Source organism: Dipteris shenzhenensis, chromosome 4, assembly GCF_047967505.1.
Source record: "Dipteris shenzhenensis isolate YYH24624 ecotype China chromosome 4, Dip_SZ_1.0, whole genome shotgun sequence".
NCBI classification, from domain to species: domain Eukaryota; kingdom Viridiplantae; phylum Streptophyta; class Polypodiopsida; order Gleicheniales; family Dipteridaceae; genus Dipteris; species Dipteris shenzhenensis.
In genome coordinates this window covers 35,742,941-35,763,289 of record NC_141599.1, presented here as the reverse complement: position 1 = coordinate 35,763,289, position 20,349 = coordinate 35,742,941, and the positions used below count along the sequence as shown (strand labels likewise).

The following is a 20,349-nucleotide window of genomic DNA, read 5'->3' as shown; positions in this document are numbered from 1 at the left end:
CTTCCAATTTCACCCCTATCCAGACGAGAAAAAGATTCAGCTAGCAGCAGGGTTTATGTCAGGTAAAGCCTTGCTTTGGTGGAAAGAACTCCAGCCTAAGCCTGACACTTGGACAGAATTTGAGGGTATCTTCAGGAAGGAGTTCCTGAAGAAGGAAGATGATTACGATATCGTCGGCAAGCTCAAAGCCCTCGATATGTCAAAATTGAACTTAACTTTTGAAGTCTATCTTCAGAGATTTAGGGATCTGCAAACCAGGGCCACCAAAATGGATCCTGTAACCTTGTTAGGTTTTTTCGTGGATGGTTTGCCAGACTCCTATAAGTTACAGATTAAGAATAACAAGTGCACAACATTGCAGGAGGCCATGACATATGCGCGCATATATGATGATACCATGGCCGGAACCAAGGCAACCACAGTTATCGAGACCAGCGGAAAGAACAAACGCAAGTTCTTTCAGCATGCAACTGGTATTGGGGAGACGAAGTCTACGGACAACGCCTCCAGGAAAAGCTTAACTCCTGCGAAGAATGGTAAGGCCCGTTTCCTTCGCACTCTCCGGCTCAAGAAAGAGGGCCGGTGTTTTTATTGCGAGGAGCGGGGCCACACGAAGAATGAGTGTCCTAAGCGGAAGAACCAGAGATTGGTGCTAGGACCGAAGCTCCAGGCAGGTCCGCGTACCGCAGCCAAGGGAGCCAACCAGGTTACGATGACAGGTATTTCAGTAAATGTCATTACCTGCCCCCTTTCTTGCAATTGTACCTTTAATACTTCGTTGTTTGGTTCCCATGATCTTTTCCGAGTTTATGGAGAAGTTAGGGACCAACGGGTTCACATTCTCTTTGATCCGGGCAGCTCTCACAATTTTGTTAATTACAAATTTGTGCAGAAGATGGGGCTGTCCACAGTACCTAGCGACCACACCTACGAGGTGCAGCTTCCAGCCGGGAAGCAGTTTTGGGATCGCAAGGTTGAAGCGCTTCCCATCCGGATTCAAGCCTACACGGGAGCTCTCACATGTTACGTTATGCATCTAGAGCATGTAGACTTGCTGATCGGGATAGAGTGGTTTAAAACCCACAATATCCAGATCGGATGGACGGAGCATACGCTTTCTTTTGAAGACAAAGGCACCCAATTTTGTATTCAGTGTGATAAGATTACCCCTTCTCAGGGACCTATTGTATCTGCGATGCAGCTTCGGAATATATTGAACACTTCTCATTATGATGTCTATCAGTGTGTTTTGATTCCACTTTCTTCATTTATTGTTTCGGTAATTAACAAAAATGAATTAAGTGTGTTTGAACACCGAGAATTGAGAACGTTGTTAGATAATTTTAAAGACGTATTTCCAGCTCAACTGCCGGAAGGTTTACCTATAGAAAGGGCAGTAGATCATCGCATAGACTTAGTCCCAGGCGCTCAACCTATCAGTGTACCACCGTATAGGATGAGCCAGGTAGAGGAGGATGAGTTAGCTATCCAGCTTCAGGATTACCTGAATATGGGCTACATCCGCCCAAGTAAATCTCCTTGGGGTGCACCTGTCCTCTTAAGAAAGAAGAAGGATTCTTCCTGGAGGATGTGTATAGATTATAAACGACTAAATAAAGTTACAATTAAGAACCGCTATCCTTTATCTCGTTCTGATGATTTGATAGACCGTTTGGCTGGAGCGAAGTATTTCACTAAGATTGATTTGCGTACGGGTTATCACCAAATCCGTATCTATGCTAAACACATAGATAGGACCGCATTCCGGACTAGGTATGGTCATTACGAGTTTCTCGTATTACCTTTTGGTTTGACCAATGCTCCTGCTACTTTTCAGCAGATGATGAACGATTTGTTCAGAGATTATCTGGGCAAATTTGTTGTCGTGTTCTTAGATGATATCTTGGTATATAGTAAAACGCTTGAGGATCATATAGGACACCTCCGGGTTGTCTTATTTGTTCTAAGACAGCATAAGCTTTATGCCAAGATGAGTAAATGTGACTTCTTTATGAAGGAGATCATTTACTTAGGACACAAGATTTCTTCTGAAGGTATTAGCATTGATCTGGATCGTATCCAGAAGGTTTTAGAATGGCCTATCCCTCAGACTGTGAAACAACTTCGTTCTTTCCTAGGATTTACGGTATTTCTTCGGAAGTCAGTCCGTGATTATTCACAAATCACGGTACCCTTGACCAACATATTGAAAGGTCGTGGACGCAGGTCTACTCAACCGATCCCTTGGAATGATGCAATGAACAAGGCTTTTGAAACCTTGAAGTTATCTATCAAGGAAGCACCCGTTCTTGCATTACCCGATCCTACCCGGCCTTATGTTTTAGAGGCCGATGCGAGTGATTATGCGATTGGGGCAGCTCTATTTCAAGAGGGCAGACCTGTAGCTTTTGAGAGTAAGAAGCTAGACGACACTCAGTATCGTTGGCCCACACTCGAGAAGGAACTTTATGCGGTAGTGTATGCTCTCAAGGTTTGGAGACACTACTTGTATGGTTCAAAGTTCCTTGTATTGACTGATCACCAGTCAATCAAGTATGTGTGTGATGGATCAGAATTGAGAGGAAGGAAAGCTAGATGGGCAGAGCTAATGCAGGATTTTGATTTCGAAATACGTTATCGTAAGGGTTCGTTGAATAGTGTGGCAGATGCCTTAAGTCGAGTTAAGTTTGTAAATGCTTTGTCATTTACGGAAATATCCTCAGACCTATTTCAATCCTTGAGAGGGCTATACGCAACTGATAGTCATTTCAGTTCTTATTGGCAGAGAGTCCAGGATGGGAGCTCCATGGTTGACCAGGACTCAGGGATTGTGCCACCTAGGATACAGGCGGCGGGAGGTCAGTGGATGATTAGGAACGGCTTGCTGTTCCGGAATGAAAAGATTTGTGTGCCTGATGTTCTGGACCTAAAATCCAAGATTCTCTGGGAGTGTCATGATGCTCCTAGTGCGGGACATCCAGGTATACATAGGACTCTGTCTCTTGTGAAGCATACCTTTTATTGGCCTAAGATGCGTGCATTCGTAGAGAACTATGTGGTAGGTTGCCGAGTTTGTCAGGTTACTAAGGCTGAACGCCTTAGGAGCGCGGGCTTATTACAGCCATTACAGATTCCAGGTAATAAGTGGGAAAGTATTTCCATGGATTTTATTACTGGTTTGCCTCGAACGCGCAAGGGTCATGACTCTATTTGGGTCATAGTTGACCGTTTGACAAAAATGGCTAGATTCTTACCTACAAGAACAACTATTTCGGCTGTTCAGCTGGCTCACGAGTTTGTGGACCACTTGTTCAAGCTATATGGTTTGCCATCTGACATAGTCAGTGACAGGGACTCAAAGTTTACAAGTAACTTTTGGACACTTGTATTTGAGAAGTTGGAAACTACTCTAAGTATGAGTTCCTCGGATCATGCACAATCCGATGGCAGTACAGAAAAGGTCAACCAGTTGGTTGAAGACATGCTTCGGGCATATGTATCTAAGAGACAGTCTTCATGGGAAGATTATCTACCCATGATTGAATTTGCTTACAACAGTGCAAAGCATTCTAGTACAGGTTATAGTCCTTTTGTCCTTATGTACGGGTTTCAACCTAAGTCACCAGTTATGGTAGGATTAAAAGGGATTCAAAATGATGCTGCTAAGAACTTCTTGCAAGACATGCAGGAAATGTTGCAGTTTGCCAAGGAGTCGATTAGAAGTGCCCAAGATCGGGACAGATTTTATGCTAATAGACATCGTTCACCTAGAGAGTTCTCTGAAGGAACGATGGTATATTTGAGAATTCCTAAGGAATCCAAGAGCCTAAGTACTGGTTTGGTTCCGAAATTATCCCCCAGATATTGTGGCCCATTCAAGGTCATTAAAAGAATTGGACCAGTTGCATATCGACTAGAATTGCCTCCTGATGTTAAAGTACATCCAGTCTTTCATGTCAGTAGACTGAAAGAAGTATTGGGTGCAGATGATCAAATTGTTTCTCCTCATGAGATTATAGAAGTTACAGATTTAACTTTTATTCCTCACGAACCTGAATCTATTCTTGAATTCCGTGAAAGACAGATTCGAACTCGTACTATCACGGAATACAAGATTAAGTGGAAGGACCGTGTTGAGGAGGATGCAACATGGGAGACATTACAAAACCTCCAAAGAACATTTCCCGATTTCTTACCGAACTCAGGAGTGAGTTCTTAGAGGAGGGGGAGTATGTCATGTGCACGGATCGGTATCTGACGTGTACTAGGTACACAGAACTAGCTCAGGTTAGCCTGGGGAGGCTTAGAGCTAGGCAGGCTTGATTCTCGGGTTGAGTGGCAAGGGTACGAACTATTTATAGGTCTTCGCTATTTTTGGCGCCGGGGCCCGAGTCTATAAAAGAGGCCCAAGGGGTTCAGTTCTCAGTGTGCAGTTGGGAGCAAGTCTCGTTCCCAGGTGCTAGGTCTGATCCTGGATTGTGTCGCGGACGCGCGCCTGCATCTTAGCGTAGCCCAAGGCCCAGTGGCAGATCCAGGGCTTCACAGCGCCACCTGGTGGTATGGGACACCAGGCTGGTTGGGATCTGATTGGGAGTTCGTGCCAGTAGCTCAGCTCGTGGCTCGGGGGGACATCTTCTGATTCGGGATCACATCCCGTAGATGTCACGGTTGGGTGGTGAGCAGCCTGCTCAGTTCTGATGTTGTGTGTGGTTATTTTGCAGATCAGGGGTTTCAGGAGTGCTGGGATGTGTCATACTGGGGCCTAATGATGAGACCATGCTTCGATATCCTCAGAAAGTGGTCATGATAGAACTGGGTCTTGGTGGGGAACTCGTGATGATCCCCCCCCCCCCCCCCCCAAGCCCGAGATGTGTGGAGCTGGAGAAGGTCTAACGGTATGCTATGGTTAATCTCATCATGTGGAATGAGCTTTGGTGGTGCATCCATGCTGTACTGAAAGGGGGGGGGGAGAGAGAGAGAGAGAGAGAGAGAGAGAGAGAGAGAGAGAGAGAGAGATGTGTATTAACGTGCGCGGGAGGCCTTGCGGGCCTATAGGACAAAGTGCACAAAAAAGGTAGACTCATACAAGCTCAGTGAGCTGGAGTAAAGGGCGTGCTAGGGCCCTTGCTAAGTACTAATCTATGCTAGCAAAATCATATCCAGTCAAACACAAGCTGAATCAAGTCGGTCTCGAAGTTGGGACTCAGACCCGGAAGCCTAACACAGTGATGGCTCTCTGGGGAGCTGTGAAAATATCTCGTACTTGCGTCTGTCGAGTTGTCTCGCATTGTGGTGTGGCGTGCGGGCTCCTCGATCTCTGAACTCTCTGAGCTATGTCCGGGGTGACCCCTCGTCTCTGTCAGTTCCCCTTGAGGAGAGTTGTGATAGGTCGGACCTCAATAGAATGTGCTCTGGGCACTCTTTGTCTCGTGCGTGATCTTTGCCCCCCTCTCTAAGTGGCACAGCGTCGGCTCTCTCTGCTGATTCAGGCTGCCCTCATATCAGCTAGCTCCTCCTCTACTTCACTGTGTCATGGAGCTCACTCATATGTATAGAAGTCTGTGACGTGTCAATGTGCTTGGTTAGCCTCCATGTCCTGTGGTCTAGCCGCCTTCTCCTGTTGCTCAGAGAGAGAGAGAGAGAGAGAGAGAGAGAGAGAGAGAATTTAGGTTAATTATTAAAATCAAGAAAGAAAGAAAGTCTATTAAAAGTCTTAGGAAGACCAAAAAGGGTCTATGGGACTAAAAGAAGCTGATACAATGAACTGATGGGTGGAGCCACTAAACGGGCATTAACACCTAGGACAAATACAAAATCCATAGTCCATAACCCTACCCATAACTACATCGGTACATAGAAGGGAAAAACTCTCTGAGTGGAAGCCAGTGAGAGTACCAGCCCTAGGAGAGGGGTATCGGGCTGCAAAACCCTGCGATATGGCACGGGTAGTTGTTGACATGTGCAGCTCCCTGAAGTCTCCTAGCTGTAACCCTGCGGAGAACAAGTGCCACAGTCACTCCTGTTCCATCGGGTCTAGTAAGCATGGAAGCGTGATGTGTACCTTAGTACAATGGCGAGTCTGACGTGCCTTTGACTCTAGCTCGGATCATGCGACCGCTGTCTCCGTGAGTCGTGCTGGTCAAGCTGGAAAGACTTGATGATCATGCTCTGGGTGGAGTTTGGAAGATTTCAAAAGATGGCAGCTTAAGTATTGATGATGAAACCGGCCTCTAATCACTCAGAGGGAAGCGGAACTAAACCTTTAATCACTTCAGCACTGATTTACAGCTCAAAAAGCATATATCACAACCATTAACCATTGCATGATTATCATTTGGCATTTACCCATTTGTTGACAAACAAAACCACTGAAAAAGGGATGGAGGCTAGAATGCCCCTGCTCAACAAACATAGACAAGTGCACCCGATTGGCCCAAAACACCGTGGTGCCCCTTTCTGTATTTCTTTATATTTCACAGTGAAATGATTACAAGTTGCATCTGGGAGACCTTCCCTGCAAGTGAGCACGCAGCCCCAATTCACTGAGCCTTCGCAAGGCTTTCAAGCATAGAACACCATCACATAAGTGCACTTAACCCATAGGCTCAATCCAAAGGCATTCTCTTTTCCGAGTGCAATTCCAGTGGCTGTCCAGATGCAATCACACTGCACCCCAGCTGCACTCTCTTTGAGTGGTTTCCTGATGGCATTCACAAAGCTTTTCAAAGCTCCAAAATAAAATCAGCAAAGCACCCAACCAAAGAATGACTCATGTAGCACTGCCTGGGCACCTGTGAACCAAGAAAGAGGCGGCACATGAGGCCAACCAAAAGCTTATGGCAAAAAGAAATCGCAGCAGCAAAATCACAACTCACCAAGCCCTGAAAACTCGAATCAAGTCCTCAATTGCCAAGAGGACATAGTAGCCAATGCCCAATTGCATTGTCAGCCAAAGAGGAGTGCAAAGGCATGAAGAAAGAGCATTTACAAGAGCCGAACAGCAGCAAGAATTCCACTGAAAAAATGCGAAAAGAAGCACTTCTGTCACGAAGAAGTGTGAGTTCTTGGGCTCAAAAGAAGCATGCTTCAGAGAGGAATGCATTGAGAAGGTTTTGGAGAAGTTTCATCACCAGAAAGTCCTCCAAAACTGAGAAAAACCAGTCAACCAGCGCGTGGGACCACTCGAAATTCAATAGAAAGCCATAGCTTTGCAAGAGGAGAGGCCCAAGAGGCTGTAGAAGCAAAAAGGTCCAAAAAAAGCCACTTTTGCAAATTCGACCAGCAAAAGAAGTGCTCAGCTCTACCCGTTCTACCAAACGCATGGAGGGAAAAGCATATCACTGCGAAGGGGAGGCAGAGGGGAAGCCATCAGGCCAAATGGAAGTAGAGGAATCCAAACAAGTGAGGAGTTATGAAGAAAAACGGAATTCAGCTAAGGGAGGCTGAAAAACCAGTCCAAAATCTCAACAAAGGGAGAAGATGAGAGAGAAAACCACACATGTGAAGTTTAGAAGGCCCAGGAAGGTCCAGGAATGGCAAAGGAGCATGTAGAAGGCACTAGAGCCACTTGGAACTCTAGGGGGGCCAGTGAAGGTACATGGCTCTCTAGAGGGCCCATTAAAAATGCCACGTCATCATTTCCCAACAACCACTCTTTTAATTCCTTGGAATGCCTTTGGGCCTAGGGATTAATTACGCTTATGTGCTAGGCACCATGCCGCGTTTTATTACACATTATTAAGCCCACGCTTGGACTTTTAAAACCAAAGTTGTCACAGTCTTGTAGTACATTAAAGTACTTAGAATTTCACGCCCCCGTGACATACCCCTCTCTTGAAACAGCAAACCACAGTTTGTTGCCCCAAAACATAGGAGCGAGCATGAAATATACCATGAAAGAGTATACAAGAAAGCCACAGCTATAGTATACAGAGACAGTGAAAATATGGCTAGGAGAGGCATGCATCCACCCATATCCAGTGCTCAAAATCTATGTGATCCTCGGCGATCAATAGTCAAGATGCATTAATATCATGAAGTCTCACAGCAGAAATAGTGTCAGCTCATCTAGCGACCTCATGAAATCACGATGAGCCGGTTTGTACTGAGGGAGTGGAGGTGCTACCCTCCCTCTTGAACACCAGGTAATGCTCCAAGCGCTCGCTCTGCTGAACTACCTATAGGAGCCCGGACCGCAGTCGGCTCTAACTGGAAAGCATCAAGGTAAAGCTGCAATATCCCAGGTGACTTTGCCAGTTCACCTTCCTCCATCCATTTCGCATCTAGTGATGGGTAATTTTGAAATTTTACCAAGTAGCAACGAATAACTTTACCCTTAAGCTTTCTATCTTTGTGTGCCAGAATCTGCTTTGGGACCAGAAGTTCATATTGTTCTTCCACTTCAAGTTGTACCTCGTCAGGCAAATCCTTGGGAACATCTCCATGATATTGCTTTAACAAGCTCACATGAAAGGCAGTATGTATCTTCCAATGCGGAGGCAACTTCAGTCTGTAAGCTACCTTGTTTATCTTTTTAGAAACATGGAAAGGACCATAGTAACACATGTTCAGCTTTGTGTACAACCTTTCCTTGCCTTTCTTATTTTTCAGCCTTGCCTTTTGAAAATGCAGCAAAACCCAATCACCTTCTGTGAATACCAATTCCCTGTGGTGCTTATCTGTTGCTCTTTTCTTCTTGTCGTGACTTCTTTGCAAGGGATATTTGATCTTCTTGTAAGCCTCTTCAAGGCTTTTCACAAAACGATCAGCTTCGAAGATTTTCTCTTTTGTATGCAAAATGGGAGGTATTTTCTTGGCACCTTCCACTATTTCAAAAGGTGCTTTACCTGTGGATGTGTGCACCGTATTATTGTAAGCATATCTCAGCAAAGGCAAATAATGCTTCCATTTGCTTTTGTGGTCTGAGACATAGCATTTAAACATATCCAGGATGGTAGAGTTTTCTTGCTCCGATTGTCCATCAGATTGAGGGTGAAAAGATGACGAAAAATTCAGCGTAGTGTCCATATTTTCAAACAGCCCTCTCCAAAAGAGACTGGTCATATCCTCGGATCTCTATCACTGATTATGGATTCAGGCATCCCATGATACTTGAAGACATGCTGCAGAAACAATTTGGCCATTTGATCTGCTGTAATTTTCTTTCTTACTTGCACAAAGTGGGCTTGTTTGCTAAACCTGCAAATTATTATCTAGAATACAACTTTTGCTTCAGCTCTTCAAAAGTTGCATTTTCCTTTGGTCCCCACCGAAATGGTACAGCTTTCTTCTATAAAGCATGCAAGGGAGAAGCAATTCATGGGAAGTACTTTATAAACCTCCGATAGTATGAACACAACCCAAGGAAGCTTCTGACTTCATGTAGATTTTTCAAAAGTGGCCAACTCCTTATGGCCTCAACTTTTGCAGGTTTTATCTTGACTCCATCCTTTGACAGCATATGACCGAGAAAATGAATCTCATGCATAAAGAACTCACTTTTCTTGGTGTTTATTAACAGGTTGTGTCTTTTCAACTCTTGAAACACAATAGTGAGGTGTTTCCTGTGCTCCTGCTCATTTTTAGAGAACACAATGATGTCATCGAAGAAAGTGCCCACAAACTTTCTGTGTGCTCTAAAAATTATGTCCATCATTCTATTGAAAGTGGCAGGTGCATTAGTCAAACCAAAAGGCATCACAAGGAGCTCATATAAGCCAAATGAAGTGCGGAAGGCAGTCTTGTAGACATCTTCAGGCCGTATCCTTATCTGATGGTATCCACTTTTAAGGTCAATACGACTGAACATCGAGGAACCTTCCAACCGATCCAATATATCATGAATGCGTGGAATTGGAAAACGGTTCTTAATTGTGACTTTATTTAAAGCCCTATAATCAATACACATTCTCCAACTGCCATCCTTCTTTTGCACAAGCAACACAGGGGAACAGTAAGGAGAATTACTTGACTGTATTAATCCCTTTTCCAAGAGTTCCTTCACTTGTGACATTATCTCTTCCTGTTGTGTCTTACTAACACGATAGGGAGGTATATTAGGCGGTGAGCTTCCTGGAATTATATCAATTTGATGATCCTCGGGCCTCTTGGGAGGTAATTCTTGAGGAAGTGCATCTGAGAAACAATCTTGAAAATCTGAAATAAAAGTAGCCCTTTCTCCATCTAAAGCAGAAAGAGTAGAGCCTTCCTGAACTGGATGGCTGTCCTCTTTGACAAAAATCAAGTACGTTGAAATATGACGCTTATTACATTGGAAATACAAGAAGCTGACTCCCCTTTCAACTTTACATCAAGTACATGATTTTTGCCTCTATGAGTTAAAGAAATCTTCTTGTTTCTCATCTGCACATCAGCCCCCACCCTGTACATCCAAGGCATCCCAAGCAAAGCATCACACTCTGGCAAAGGCATAATGTAGAAGTTCTCTGCATCCTGATATCCTTGGATATGCATCCTCAACTTGCCAATGATAGGAGTGACAAGTGTGTTGAGTTCAGGGTTGGCCATATCACACATGTCGGATGGCCCTATTTCCTTAGGCTTGATGCCAAGCCTTCCTGCCATATCAAGAGTTATGAAATTCGCCTTTGCCCCAGAATCAAAGAAAAACAAACAATTCTGATTTCTGATTTTTCCCCATGCTCTGCACATCTCAGTCTTTTTTGTTTCCTCTTCATCATGTGCATGTGGCAAACTCCCAATCACATCTGGAAGAAGTCGTGCGGAAGGTCTAGGCCTTTTGCCCTTCCGTTCAGCCTGTTTATTATCATTCTTATCATCCTCTAACCTGTCTCTTTTCTTGGATGGGCAATCATAAGAGCAGTGTCCCTCTCCTTTGCATATAAAACATTTGTTTTGCTCCATGAGTGACTTTTTCTCTTCATCAGATAACTTGGTACGGGGCTGTTTATTAGGCTGTCCACGCCTTTGACCAGCTTTGAATTGGGCTTTTCCTCCCTTTTGAAACGGTCGTTTGCCATAATTTTTATTTTTAGATTTGATGTCCTTCTTATCCTGGTGTTTGGCAGCCCGTTTGTTGTCTTCTTTCTTGCTGTCCATAAAGCCCACATTCTTCTCTTGCATCCATGCATATGCTGTCCTTGCATTCTCAATTAATTGAGTCATAGAACCCACCTTGGTTTTGATGCAATAATAACGTAGCTCACTAGGCAATCCGCAACAATACCTCTCTATTTGCTCTTTCAAAGAAACATGCTTGTAAGAGCTCAATGGCAGCAAAACATCCCAAACTTCTTGGTGTAATCATCAAGATTCTTGTAAAGTTTGTATGACAAGTCATGCGAGTGTGAAAGTACTTCAACTACAAAAGTTGGAGTAAGCCAAGTAGAAGAGAACACTTGCTTAAATTCTAGCCAAGTAGCAGGTGCATCTCCATGAAGCATAAGGTTGGTGTACCACTTAAGTGCATTGCCTTTCAAAAATGTGGCAACCTTATATACATTTGATGTTGGCTGTCCCAAAGATGGCTGTATTTTTGCAGCATTCCCTTCACTAGGGAGAGCCATGCTTGGCTGAACATTAGACATGGGAGCATGTGCTGTGGCTTGCATGCCTGGCTGCATTCCCACATTGTCATACATGGCTTGCTTTCTATGCCCAGTTGGCGGTGAAATCAACATAGCATCAAAGATAGAATCTTTACCAAAATATTCAGGTTGCTGCCTCAAATATGGCTGAGGTGGTTGAGCCACATTTATAGACTGCACATTATTATTTTGAGGAGTTAGAAGTACCCAAACCAAGGCCTTGTGCTGGCTGCTCCTACTATTGCACTGGCTGTACTTTTTGTACCTCTTTCTCAAGTGCTCTTTTGGGGGATTCCTCTCTCTTGGAAGTCACTTTCTAAGTCATTTTTGATGGCTGTCCCTCATGGGAAACTGATGCATGAGTGTGCTGTCCGCTATGAGAAGCTGGTGCATGTGTGTACTCACTCTTTCTGTGCTTGTGCTTTCTTGATTTCTTCTTCTTCTTGGCATTTGTTTGCACAATTTGAGCCAAGTTTTGAGTCAGCTAAGTCAAAGCAGTCATTGCATTTGCAAGCTGTGCATTCAACATAGTAGCATCATTTGACTCACTGCTAGAACTAGTATCACCGTTGAGCTGAGTTGTAGCTTCATATGTGGCCTGCTCAAAAGGCATTTGTTGTGCTCCCTGCAGCTGTACACTAGCTGGATCATTAAGGCTTTCCTACCTTCTCCTTTGAGGAGTTGTGGAGCTCTCTTGCTCATGGGTACTCACCATGTTTATGGCTGTAATATTCAGCTGTCAAAAAGTGCAGCAAATATATCCTTCCACCAAACTACCAAGGCCCACCTCTTGAGGAAGAGAGTGTGGTGTCCCGGCAACGGAACCAATGAAACCGGCCTCTAATCACTCAGAGGGCAGTGGAACTAACCTTTAATCACTTCAGCACTGATTTACAGCTTAAAAAGCATATATCACAACCATTAACCATTGCATGATCACCATTTGGCATTTACCGATTTGTTCACAAACAAAACCACTGAAAAAGGGATGGAGGCTAGAATGCCTCTACTCAACAAACATAGACAAGTGCACCCGATTGGCCCCAAACACCGGGGCGCCCTTTTCGGTATTTCTTTATATTTCACAGCGAAATAATTACAGTGAAATATTTTACAGCCTTTTGGGATATGATAGGTGATCATATTACTTCAGCCTTGTAGGGCATTTGGGACTCGGGTGAGATGCCTGACTCACTGACCGAGGGACTCAATTCATCTTATCCGGAAAGGTGGCAACATGAATTTTGTATCCCATTGGAGACCCATCACTCTTTTGGGCACTCTATACAAAATCATTGCCAAGGCGATCAGCATCCGATTGCAGTCCCTTCTTCCAGACCTCATCCATGATACTCAGACAGGCTTTGTGCATGGCAGGTGCATATCTGATAATATCTTTTCCTTTTGGGAAGCCACAAAGTGGGCTATGCAGAGCGGGCAGAGGCTGACAGTTCTACTCGTGGACTTTGAGAAAGCCTATGACAGAGTAGATTGGGGTTTTCTTGAGGGCACTCTTCTACAATTTGGATTTTTAGATGCATGGATTAGAGGGGTGGCCTCCCTTTACAGATCAACCCACAGCCATGTTTTGATTGGAGGGGTAAGGGGTGACAGGTTTCAGATTTCCAGATCAGTTCGCCAGGGATGTCCTTTAGCCCCCTTCCTCTTTCTTTTTGTGGCAGAAGCTATGAGTATCTTCCTTAGATCTTAGGCTGAGCTTTATGGGTTGAGATTGCCCTTGAGACAAGGGCAGGAGCTTCTTGACTGTGAGTTGGCTGATGACAGTGCTATTTTTATTGAGGCACAGCCTTGGATATTTTTTGCTCAGCTGCAGGGACACACATTAACTAGCATAAATCCTTTGGCTTTTGGATCAATGATGAGGACACTCTAGGCTGGGAAGTTGACATTGGCTTTTCCTGGATTCAGAGGGGTGTTCCTGTCAGATATTTGGGATGCCAGGTAGGATTGGGCATCTCTCCAGCACAGCAGTTTGCCCCAGTACTAGAAAGTAGAAGGAAAAAGCTCCTTTTTTGGAGCTCAACCAAACTCGACCTTGCCTCTAGAGTTGTGGTAGTGAACCAGGTTCTTTTGGCCACCGCCTGGTTTTTGTGTTCTTGTTGGTGCTGGTCTAGGGATTGCATCACTCAGCTCATTAGACCAGTCATAAATTTTTTATGGAGTGGACTTGATGGCACGGCAGATGTTGCAGCGAGGGTGGCCTGGGAGACTATTATTCTCTCTACATGGGAAGGGGGCCTTAATATCATTGACCCAGACTTGCACTGCAGGGCATTGCTTTGTAAGGTGGTGGTGAGGGGGGAAGGATTTCTTTTTTGGACGCATTCAGGCTTGCACACCTACCTTTGGAGATGATTGGGTGGACAGCCCTTGCTTGATTTTTACTTCTGCCTCTCTCAGGTCTCTTGCCTCTCCTCTCATGACTGCCATCCTCAAACCTTGGGGGAGCTTTAGGAACACTCTTTGAAGGGTTCCGTCCTCTACCCTTGAAGAGATTGATAGGCAGCCGATCATTTGGAACGACAGTATACTTGATGAGCATGGCAGACCACTGGGCACTTCCCATTATATGCAGCGGTCTAGATGGGAGAGAGGCCCCGCCTGCACAGTAGGCACTTGGAAGGCTTTTATCAGGATACCTAAGGATTAGAGGCTACAGTCCGTGAGTCACCTCAGAGGGGTAGCACGCAAGATTCAGTAGATAGATGCAGCCATCCCTGTGGAATGGACAGCTGAGATGCCTATTACTTTCACCACTTGGATGGGAGCTTTTTCGAGGACAGCAGTTCCTCTACAGGTGATCGCTCTTCGAGGTCTCGGGGAAGATGCTCTGGTCTTTGACGTTGGGGATGGAGGTGGACCATGGAGCGGGCTTGGAGTGGTACTTAGACCCCGACCCTCTACTCTTGGCCTTGGGATCCTAGAGGTTGTGGTTATATGGAGGTGCACCTATCTGATGCTTGCGGTGGGATCCAGGAGAGTGGGAGTGGATAGATCATGGGCACCAAGAGAGGGGGATTCCCTTCTTTCGTTTCATGGTTGGTAATGCCAGGAGATTTCAGTTGAGCAGTAGAGGTTGGATTCCCTCCAAAGCTCCCCATTGGGATAGCTTCTTCATCACCGCAGATTTGCGTAGGAATTTCTGGAGGAAATCCCTAAAAAAATCACTCTTTTCTCTTGGCTTTCTATTCATGGAGGGATTGCAGTGAACCTGTGGAGATCACGATTTGGGGCTGATCCCACTTGCCCTTGCTGTCATTCTGCAGAGGAGTCAGTGCGACATTGCCTTTGGGACTACAATTAAGCGAGGACTGTTTGGAAAGGAGTTGCTCGGATACTCCGCATTTTTCATACTTTCCCTTTCTTCATGACTTGGGGCTCGGTCGCATGGTTATCCCTTACTGGACCCCAGGTGTTTTATGAGGGTGAGCCTTCTTCTTGGGCACTCTTGATCTGCCGATAGGTGAAAGAGCCCTGCTCTCTTCAGGATGTACCACATATTCCTTTCAGGGCTTCACATGTTTCAGTGGACACCTCTTGGGAGATTTTGGCTAGCATTTCCTCTTGGCACATTTGGAGAGCCAGATGCACAGAGGCCTTGGATGACACCCAGATACACCCATCACAGGTGCTCACAGCTATTTGGAGTGACACGGTTCACACTTTGATAGCCATATGGGCTAGCATGCAGGGCCCTTCATGGGCAGCCTCTTCTAGGAGGACTGTATTTCTTCGAGTTTGGAGGGGTTCTCCCTTTTTCTCGGAGGTTGCTATCGGATTGAGATGGCACTATCAGCCCCAATCCTTTCTTTTTGGCTCTTGAGCTTTTCATGCATTGCATGGTGTATCCCGTATTCCCGTTTGGAGCTTGCTCTAACGGTTTTCTTTAATACTTAATAGAAGTCTCTTTTTTGCAAAATAAAAGTAAAAATTACAAGTTGCATCTGGGAGACCTTCCCTACAACTGAGCACGCAGCCCCAATTCACTGAGCCTTTGCAAGGCTTTCAAGCATAGAACACCATCACAAAAGTGCACTTAACCCATAGGCTCAATCCTAAGGCATTCTCTTTTCCGAGTGCAATTCCATTGGCTGTCCAGATGCAATCACATTGCACCCCAGCTGCACTCTCTTTGAGTGGTTTCATGATGGCATTCACAAAGCTTTTCAAAGCTCCAAAATAAAATCAGCAAAGCACCCAACCAAAGAATGACTCATGTAGCACTGCCTAGGCACCTGTGAACCAAGAAAGAGGCGGCACACAAGGCCAACCAATAGCTTATGTCAAAAAGAAATTGCAACAACAAAATCACAACTCACCAAGCCCTGGAAACTCGAACCAAGTCCTCAATCGCCAAGAGGACATAGTAGCCAATGCCCAATTGTATTCTCAGCCAAAGAGGAGTGCAAAGGCATGAAGAAAGAGCATTTACAAGAGCCGAACAGCAAGAATTCCACTGAAAAAAGTGCAAAAAGAAGCACTTTTGTCGCAAAGAAGTGGGAGTTCTTGGGCTCAAAAGAAGCGTGCTTTAGAGAGGAATGCATTGAGAAGGTTTTGGAGAAGTTTTATCGTCAGAAAGTTCTCCAAAACTGATAAAAACCAGTCAACCAGCACGTGGGACCACTTGAAATTCAACAAAAAGCTGTAGCTTTGCAAGAGGAGAGGCCCAAGAGGCTGTAGAAGCAAAAAGGTCCAGAAAAAGCCACTTTTGCAAATTCGACCAGCAAAAGAAGTGCTCAGCTCTGCCTGTTCTACCAAACGCACGGAGGGAAAAGCATATCACTGCGAAGGGGAGGCAAAGGGGAAGCCATTGGGCCAAATGGAAGTTAAGAAATCCAAGCGGGTGAGGAGTTATGAAGAAAAACGGAATTCAGCTAAAGGAGGCTGAAAAACCAGTCCAAAATCTCAACAAAGGGAGAAGATGAGAGAGAAAACCACACATGTGAAGTCTAGAAGGCCCAGGAAGGTCCAGGAATGGCAAAGGAGCATGTAGAAGGCACTAGAGCCACCTGGAACTCTAGGGGGGCCACTGAAGGTACATGGCCCTCTAGGGGGCCCATTAAAAATGCCACGTCATCATTTCCCAACAACCACTCTTTTAATTCCTTGGAATGCCTTTGTGCTGGAGACACTAAGTGTACTATTTCCTAGTCTACATTTGTCTAAGTCTAAGTCTAGTCTTTATGTCTTGAGTGTGTGCCATGTGGCACTTCTACAATTATCCCATAAGCACTCTTGCTTTATGTCTTGTACTTTGGCCCATATATTCAATGGGTCACATCATTGTAATCGATAAGTCTAGCTTGTGTCTTGTCTACACTCTTCTCAAGGTATTTCTTGTTTTTTAGTCTAGTTATTTCATTTCTAGTTTCGAGTTCTAGTTCTTGCTTCCATATTCCAACATGGTATTAGAGCATGTAGATCCCCTCTCCTCTCCTCTCACTTTGCTGCAACCATAGCTTCGTCTTCTCCTTTCAGTTTACCTCTCTCTCCGACATCTGTCCCAAAAAAACCTGCACCGCCCTCTTCTACACTTCTGCTGGCCGCCTTTTTCCCTCTTTCTGCCCCGTCATTGCGCTCCAGATCTGTGCGCCAGATCTGTGTGTATCCCGCTTCAGATCTGCCCCAGATCTGCGCAGCTCAGCCACAGATCTGAGCGCCAGATCTGCGCAACACCCTGCTGTCACGACAGATCTGCGCAGTCTAGCACCCGTTCCTGCTATCCGTACAGTTCTGCGCCGTCGTCCGTACTCTGCACGACATCCGTACGTCGGCCGCACTCTGTACGACATCCGTACGTCGGCCGTACTCCGTACTCTGCTCACCGTCCGTACAGCTGTCTGTACAGTCCGTACGACTGTACGGAATCCGTACCTGCACAGGTCGATTTTTCCAGATGGCTGTTTGAAATCTGCTCCATCTATACGAAGATCTGCGCCCTTTTTTTTGCACCTCTACCTCTGCCTGGGATTAAGGTACTGTGCTTTGCCTCTTTCAGTTTGCTGAGCAGTCTCTCCTTTTTTGGCTGGTTCCTCCTGCTTTGATGGGCTGTCATATGCTATGGCCTTGACAAAGTGGTGAGAGAACCGGCTTCTTGGATCTCTCCTCTCATTTATTTCTGCAATATTGTAAGGGAATAGACACTGCCCTTGCATCCTAGCAAGAGGTAAGACCTTCCCACATGGCATCTTCCTCTCATTCTCTCATATCTATCAACAAATTGAATGGGACCAACTTTCATACTTGGCAGATCAAAATCAAGTGCCATCTTATGAAAGAAGGTCTTTGGGACATTGTTCAACGTGTTGCTCCCGAAGGTCCTTCTGAGCAAGTTGTCACTGCCAAGAATGACAAAGCCTATGCTATTATATTGCTCGGCCTTGGAGATGATTACATTCATCACATCTCCGACATACAATCTGCTCCTCAAGCATGGATCACTTTGGATACCCTTTTTGGAGCCCGATCTAAAAACTCTAAGATTGCACTTATGGTCTCATTCTTTGATCTACATATGCAGGAAGGAGCTACTATAGCCTCTCATGTCAATTATCTTCGCAGTCTTATGGTTCAGCTTGCGTCAGTCAAGTCTCCTATCTCCGAAGATATTGCTATTGCTGTGCTTCTCAAAAGCTTACCTGACACCTATGCTACTCTTGTCACTACCTTCAAGTATCATAATAATCCTTCTCTTGAGGGTATCATCAATGCTCTCCAAGAGGAAGAAAGAACTCAACAACGAAAGGTAACTGACACTGCATTTTTAGCAAAGAAAGGAAGTTCTAAGGTAAGAAAGCCTTGCACCCATTGTGGCAAAACTAATCATATGGAGGACTGTTTCAAAGCTCATCCATGCACTATTTGTGGCCGTGATAATCACCGGGAGAGGGATTGCTACTCCAAAACCTCTACATCAGCTCCTGCATCTACCTCAGCCCATGTTGCTGCAACATCTCCATCAGCTGATCCTGTTGTTCCTTCCTCATATGATGAGAAGTGGGCTTTCTGATTACTTCTATGTCTTGTCTACCACCTTGACCACCGATGATGTAGGTCAAGGGGTTCTAGTGTCTTGGTCTTTCTATTTGTCTACAGTCAGTCTTCTGTCTATCTAGTCTTGTCTGTCTGTCTATTTGTCTATCAATCTGACTGTGTTTTAGATCCATCTTGTCCCTACCCTTGTGGACTCATATGAGGATATCACTTGAGGAGGGGTGTCTCAGGATCTTTTGTCTGTCATGTTTTCTATCTTGTCTCTCAGTCTTCTAGTCTTGTTTTTCTGTCTTACTCCTAGTGTCCACTTAAGGAGGGTGTTGGAGATAAGTGCACACTAAGTATAGTATTTCCTAGTCTACATTTGTCTAAGTCTAAGTCTAGTCTTTATGTCTTGAGTGTGTGCCATGTGGCACTTCTACAATTATCCCATAAGCACTCTTGCTTTATGTCTTGTACTTTGGCCCATATATTCAATGGGTCACATCATTGTAATCGATAAGTCTAGCTTGTGTCTTGTCTACACTCTTCTCAAGGTATTTCTTGTTTTTCAGTCTAGTTATTTCATTTCCAGTTTCTAGTTCTAATTCTTGCTTCCATATTCCAACACTTTGGGCCTAGGGATTAATTACGCTTATGTGCTAGGCACCATGCCGCGTTTAATTACACATTAGTAAGCCCACGCTTGGACTTTTAAAACCAAAGTTGTCACAGTCTTGTAGTACATTAAAGTACTTAGAATTTCATGCCCCTGTGACGGATGAGAATACAAGTATAGCTTTGCTTTTAAAGTTTTGTTCTATTACTGTTACTTTTGTTTAATGTCTCTTACAAAACTCCCTTATTCCCTTGTCTCTTTTTTTTTCTTCTGTGTTCTTCAAAATTTTTAAGGGTACTATTGGATATAATCGAGTCTTATGAAAATATGTGCCTTGAGGGTTCACTAACACAAAATCCATTTGACTCATTAACAACTCAATTCATTACTTTATTCAAATGAGGTTTTTAGCTTGTCCTATACATCATCAGGATTCTCAGATCTGATTTCTCCAATGCATGATGGCATTTCACCATGTCATACAGCATCTAGAGAGACTTTTGATGGCAATTTCCTCTGTATATTATCAAATCTGCCCATCATTTAGAGGGCAATTAACTCTATAAAATGTCATTTTGTAATAGCTTAAAATTAGAGAAAGAGTTTTATTTCAAATGTGCAAAGGAAAGCTAAAGCATGTAAAGGTCAAAAGCTCCAACTAAAAGATTTTCTTTTTGGTTTATTTGCAGGGTCAGGATATGGGAACTTCCCCATGTGGGAGTGCGTGACTTGAACGGTGATGGTATCCATCAAGAGGTCTTTGTCACTTCTCTTACATGACTGATGAATGCATAGCCACTTGAAATATGACATCATCAACGCATCACGATATTGTTACTAATATGTTTTCTTTTCTGCTTGTTTCATATCAAGCCCATGGCTGTTCATGTGGGGAAAAATGCCTTCAGGTTCGCTTGCTTAAATCCTACAATAATGACATAGGACAATTCATTCTACTCTCTTTTTTGGCATGTTTGTTCGAGCTGGAAATTCAGTGACAAGAAATATGATACTGTAGGAAGCCTATTCTTCAGACTGTCAGTCAAATCAGATTCATCATGCAACATCTCATTCCAGTGAAAAATAGCGTTTGATTAATCTATAGGTCAGCTTTGCCAGCTGTTGTCAATGCAGCCTTCATAAGTTGTTGGGAATGTGCAAGGTTTCTGT

At 44.5% G+C, this 20,349-nt stretch overlaps 1 protein-coding gene across 1 annotated transcript in view; it reads left to right on the top strand.

Annotated features, from left to right (window-relative positions):
• LOC147902775 (WD repeat and SOF domain-containing protein 1) overlaps positions 1 to 20,349 on the top strand; it is a 75,424-nt gene that overhangs the window by 30,500 nt on the left and 24,575 nt on the right. Inside the window, exons 7-8 of the mRNA XM_087373779.1 lie at positions 19,869 to 19,935; positions 20,053 to 20,087. Coding sequence (XP_087229905.1) covers positions 19,869 to 19,935; positions 20,053 to 20,087 — 102 coding nt within the window. The remainder of the gene's footprint in view (positions 1 to 19,868; positions 19,936 to 20,052; positions 20,088 to 20,349) is intronic.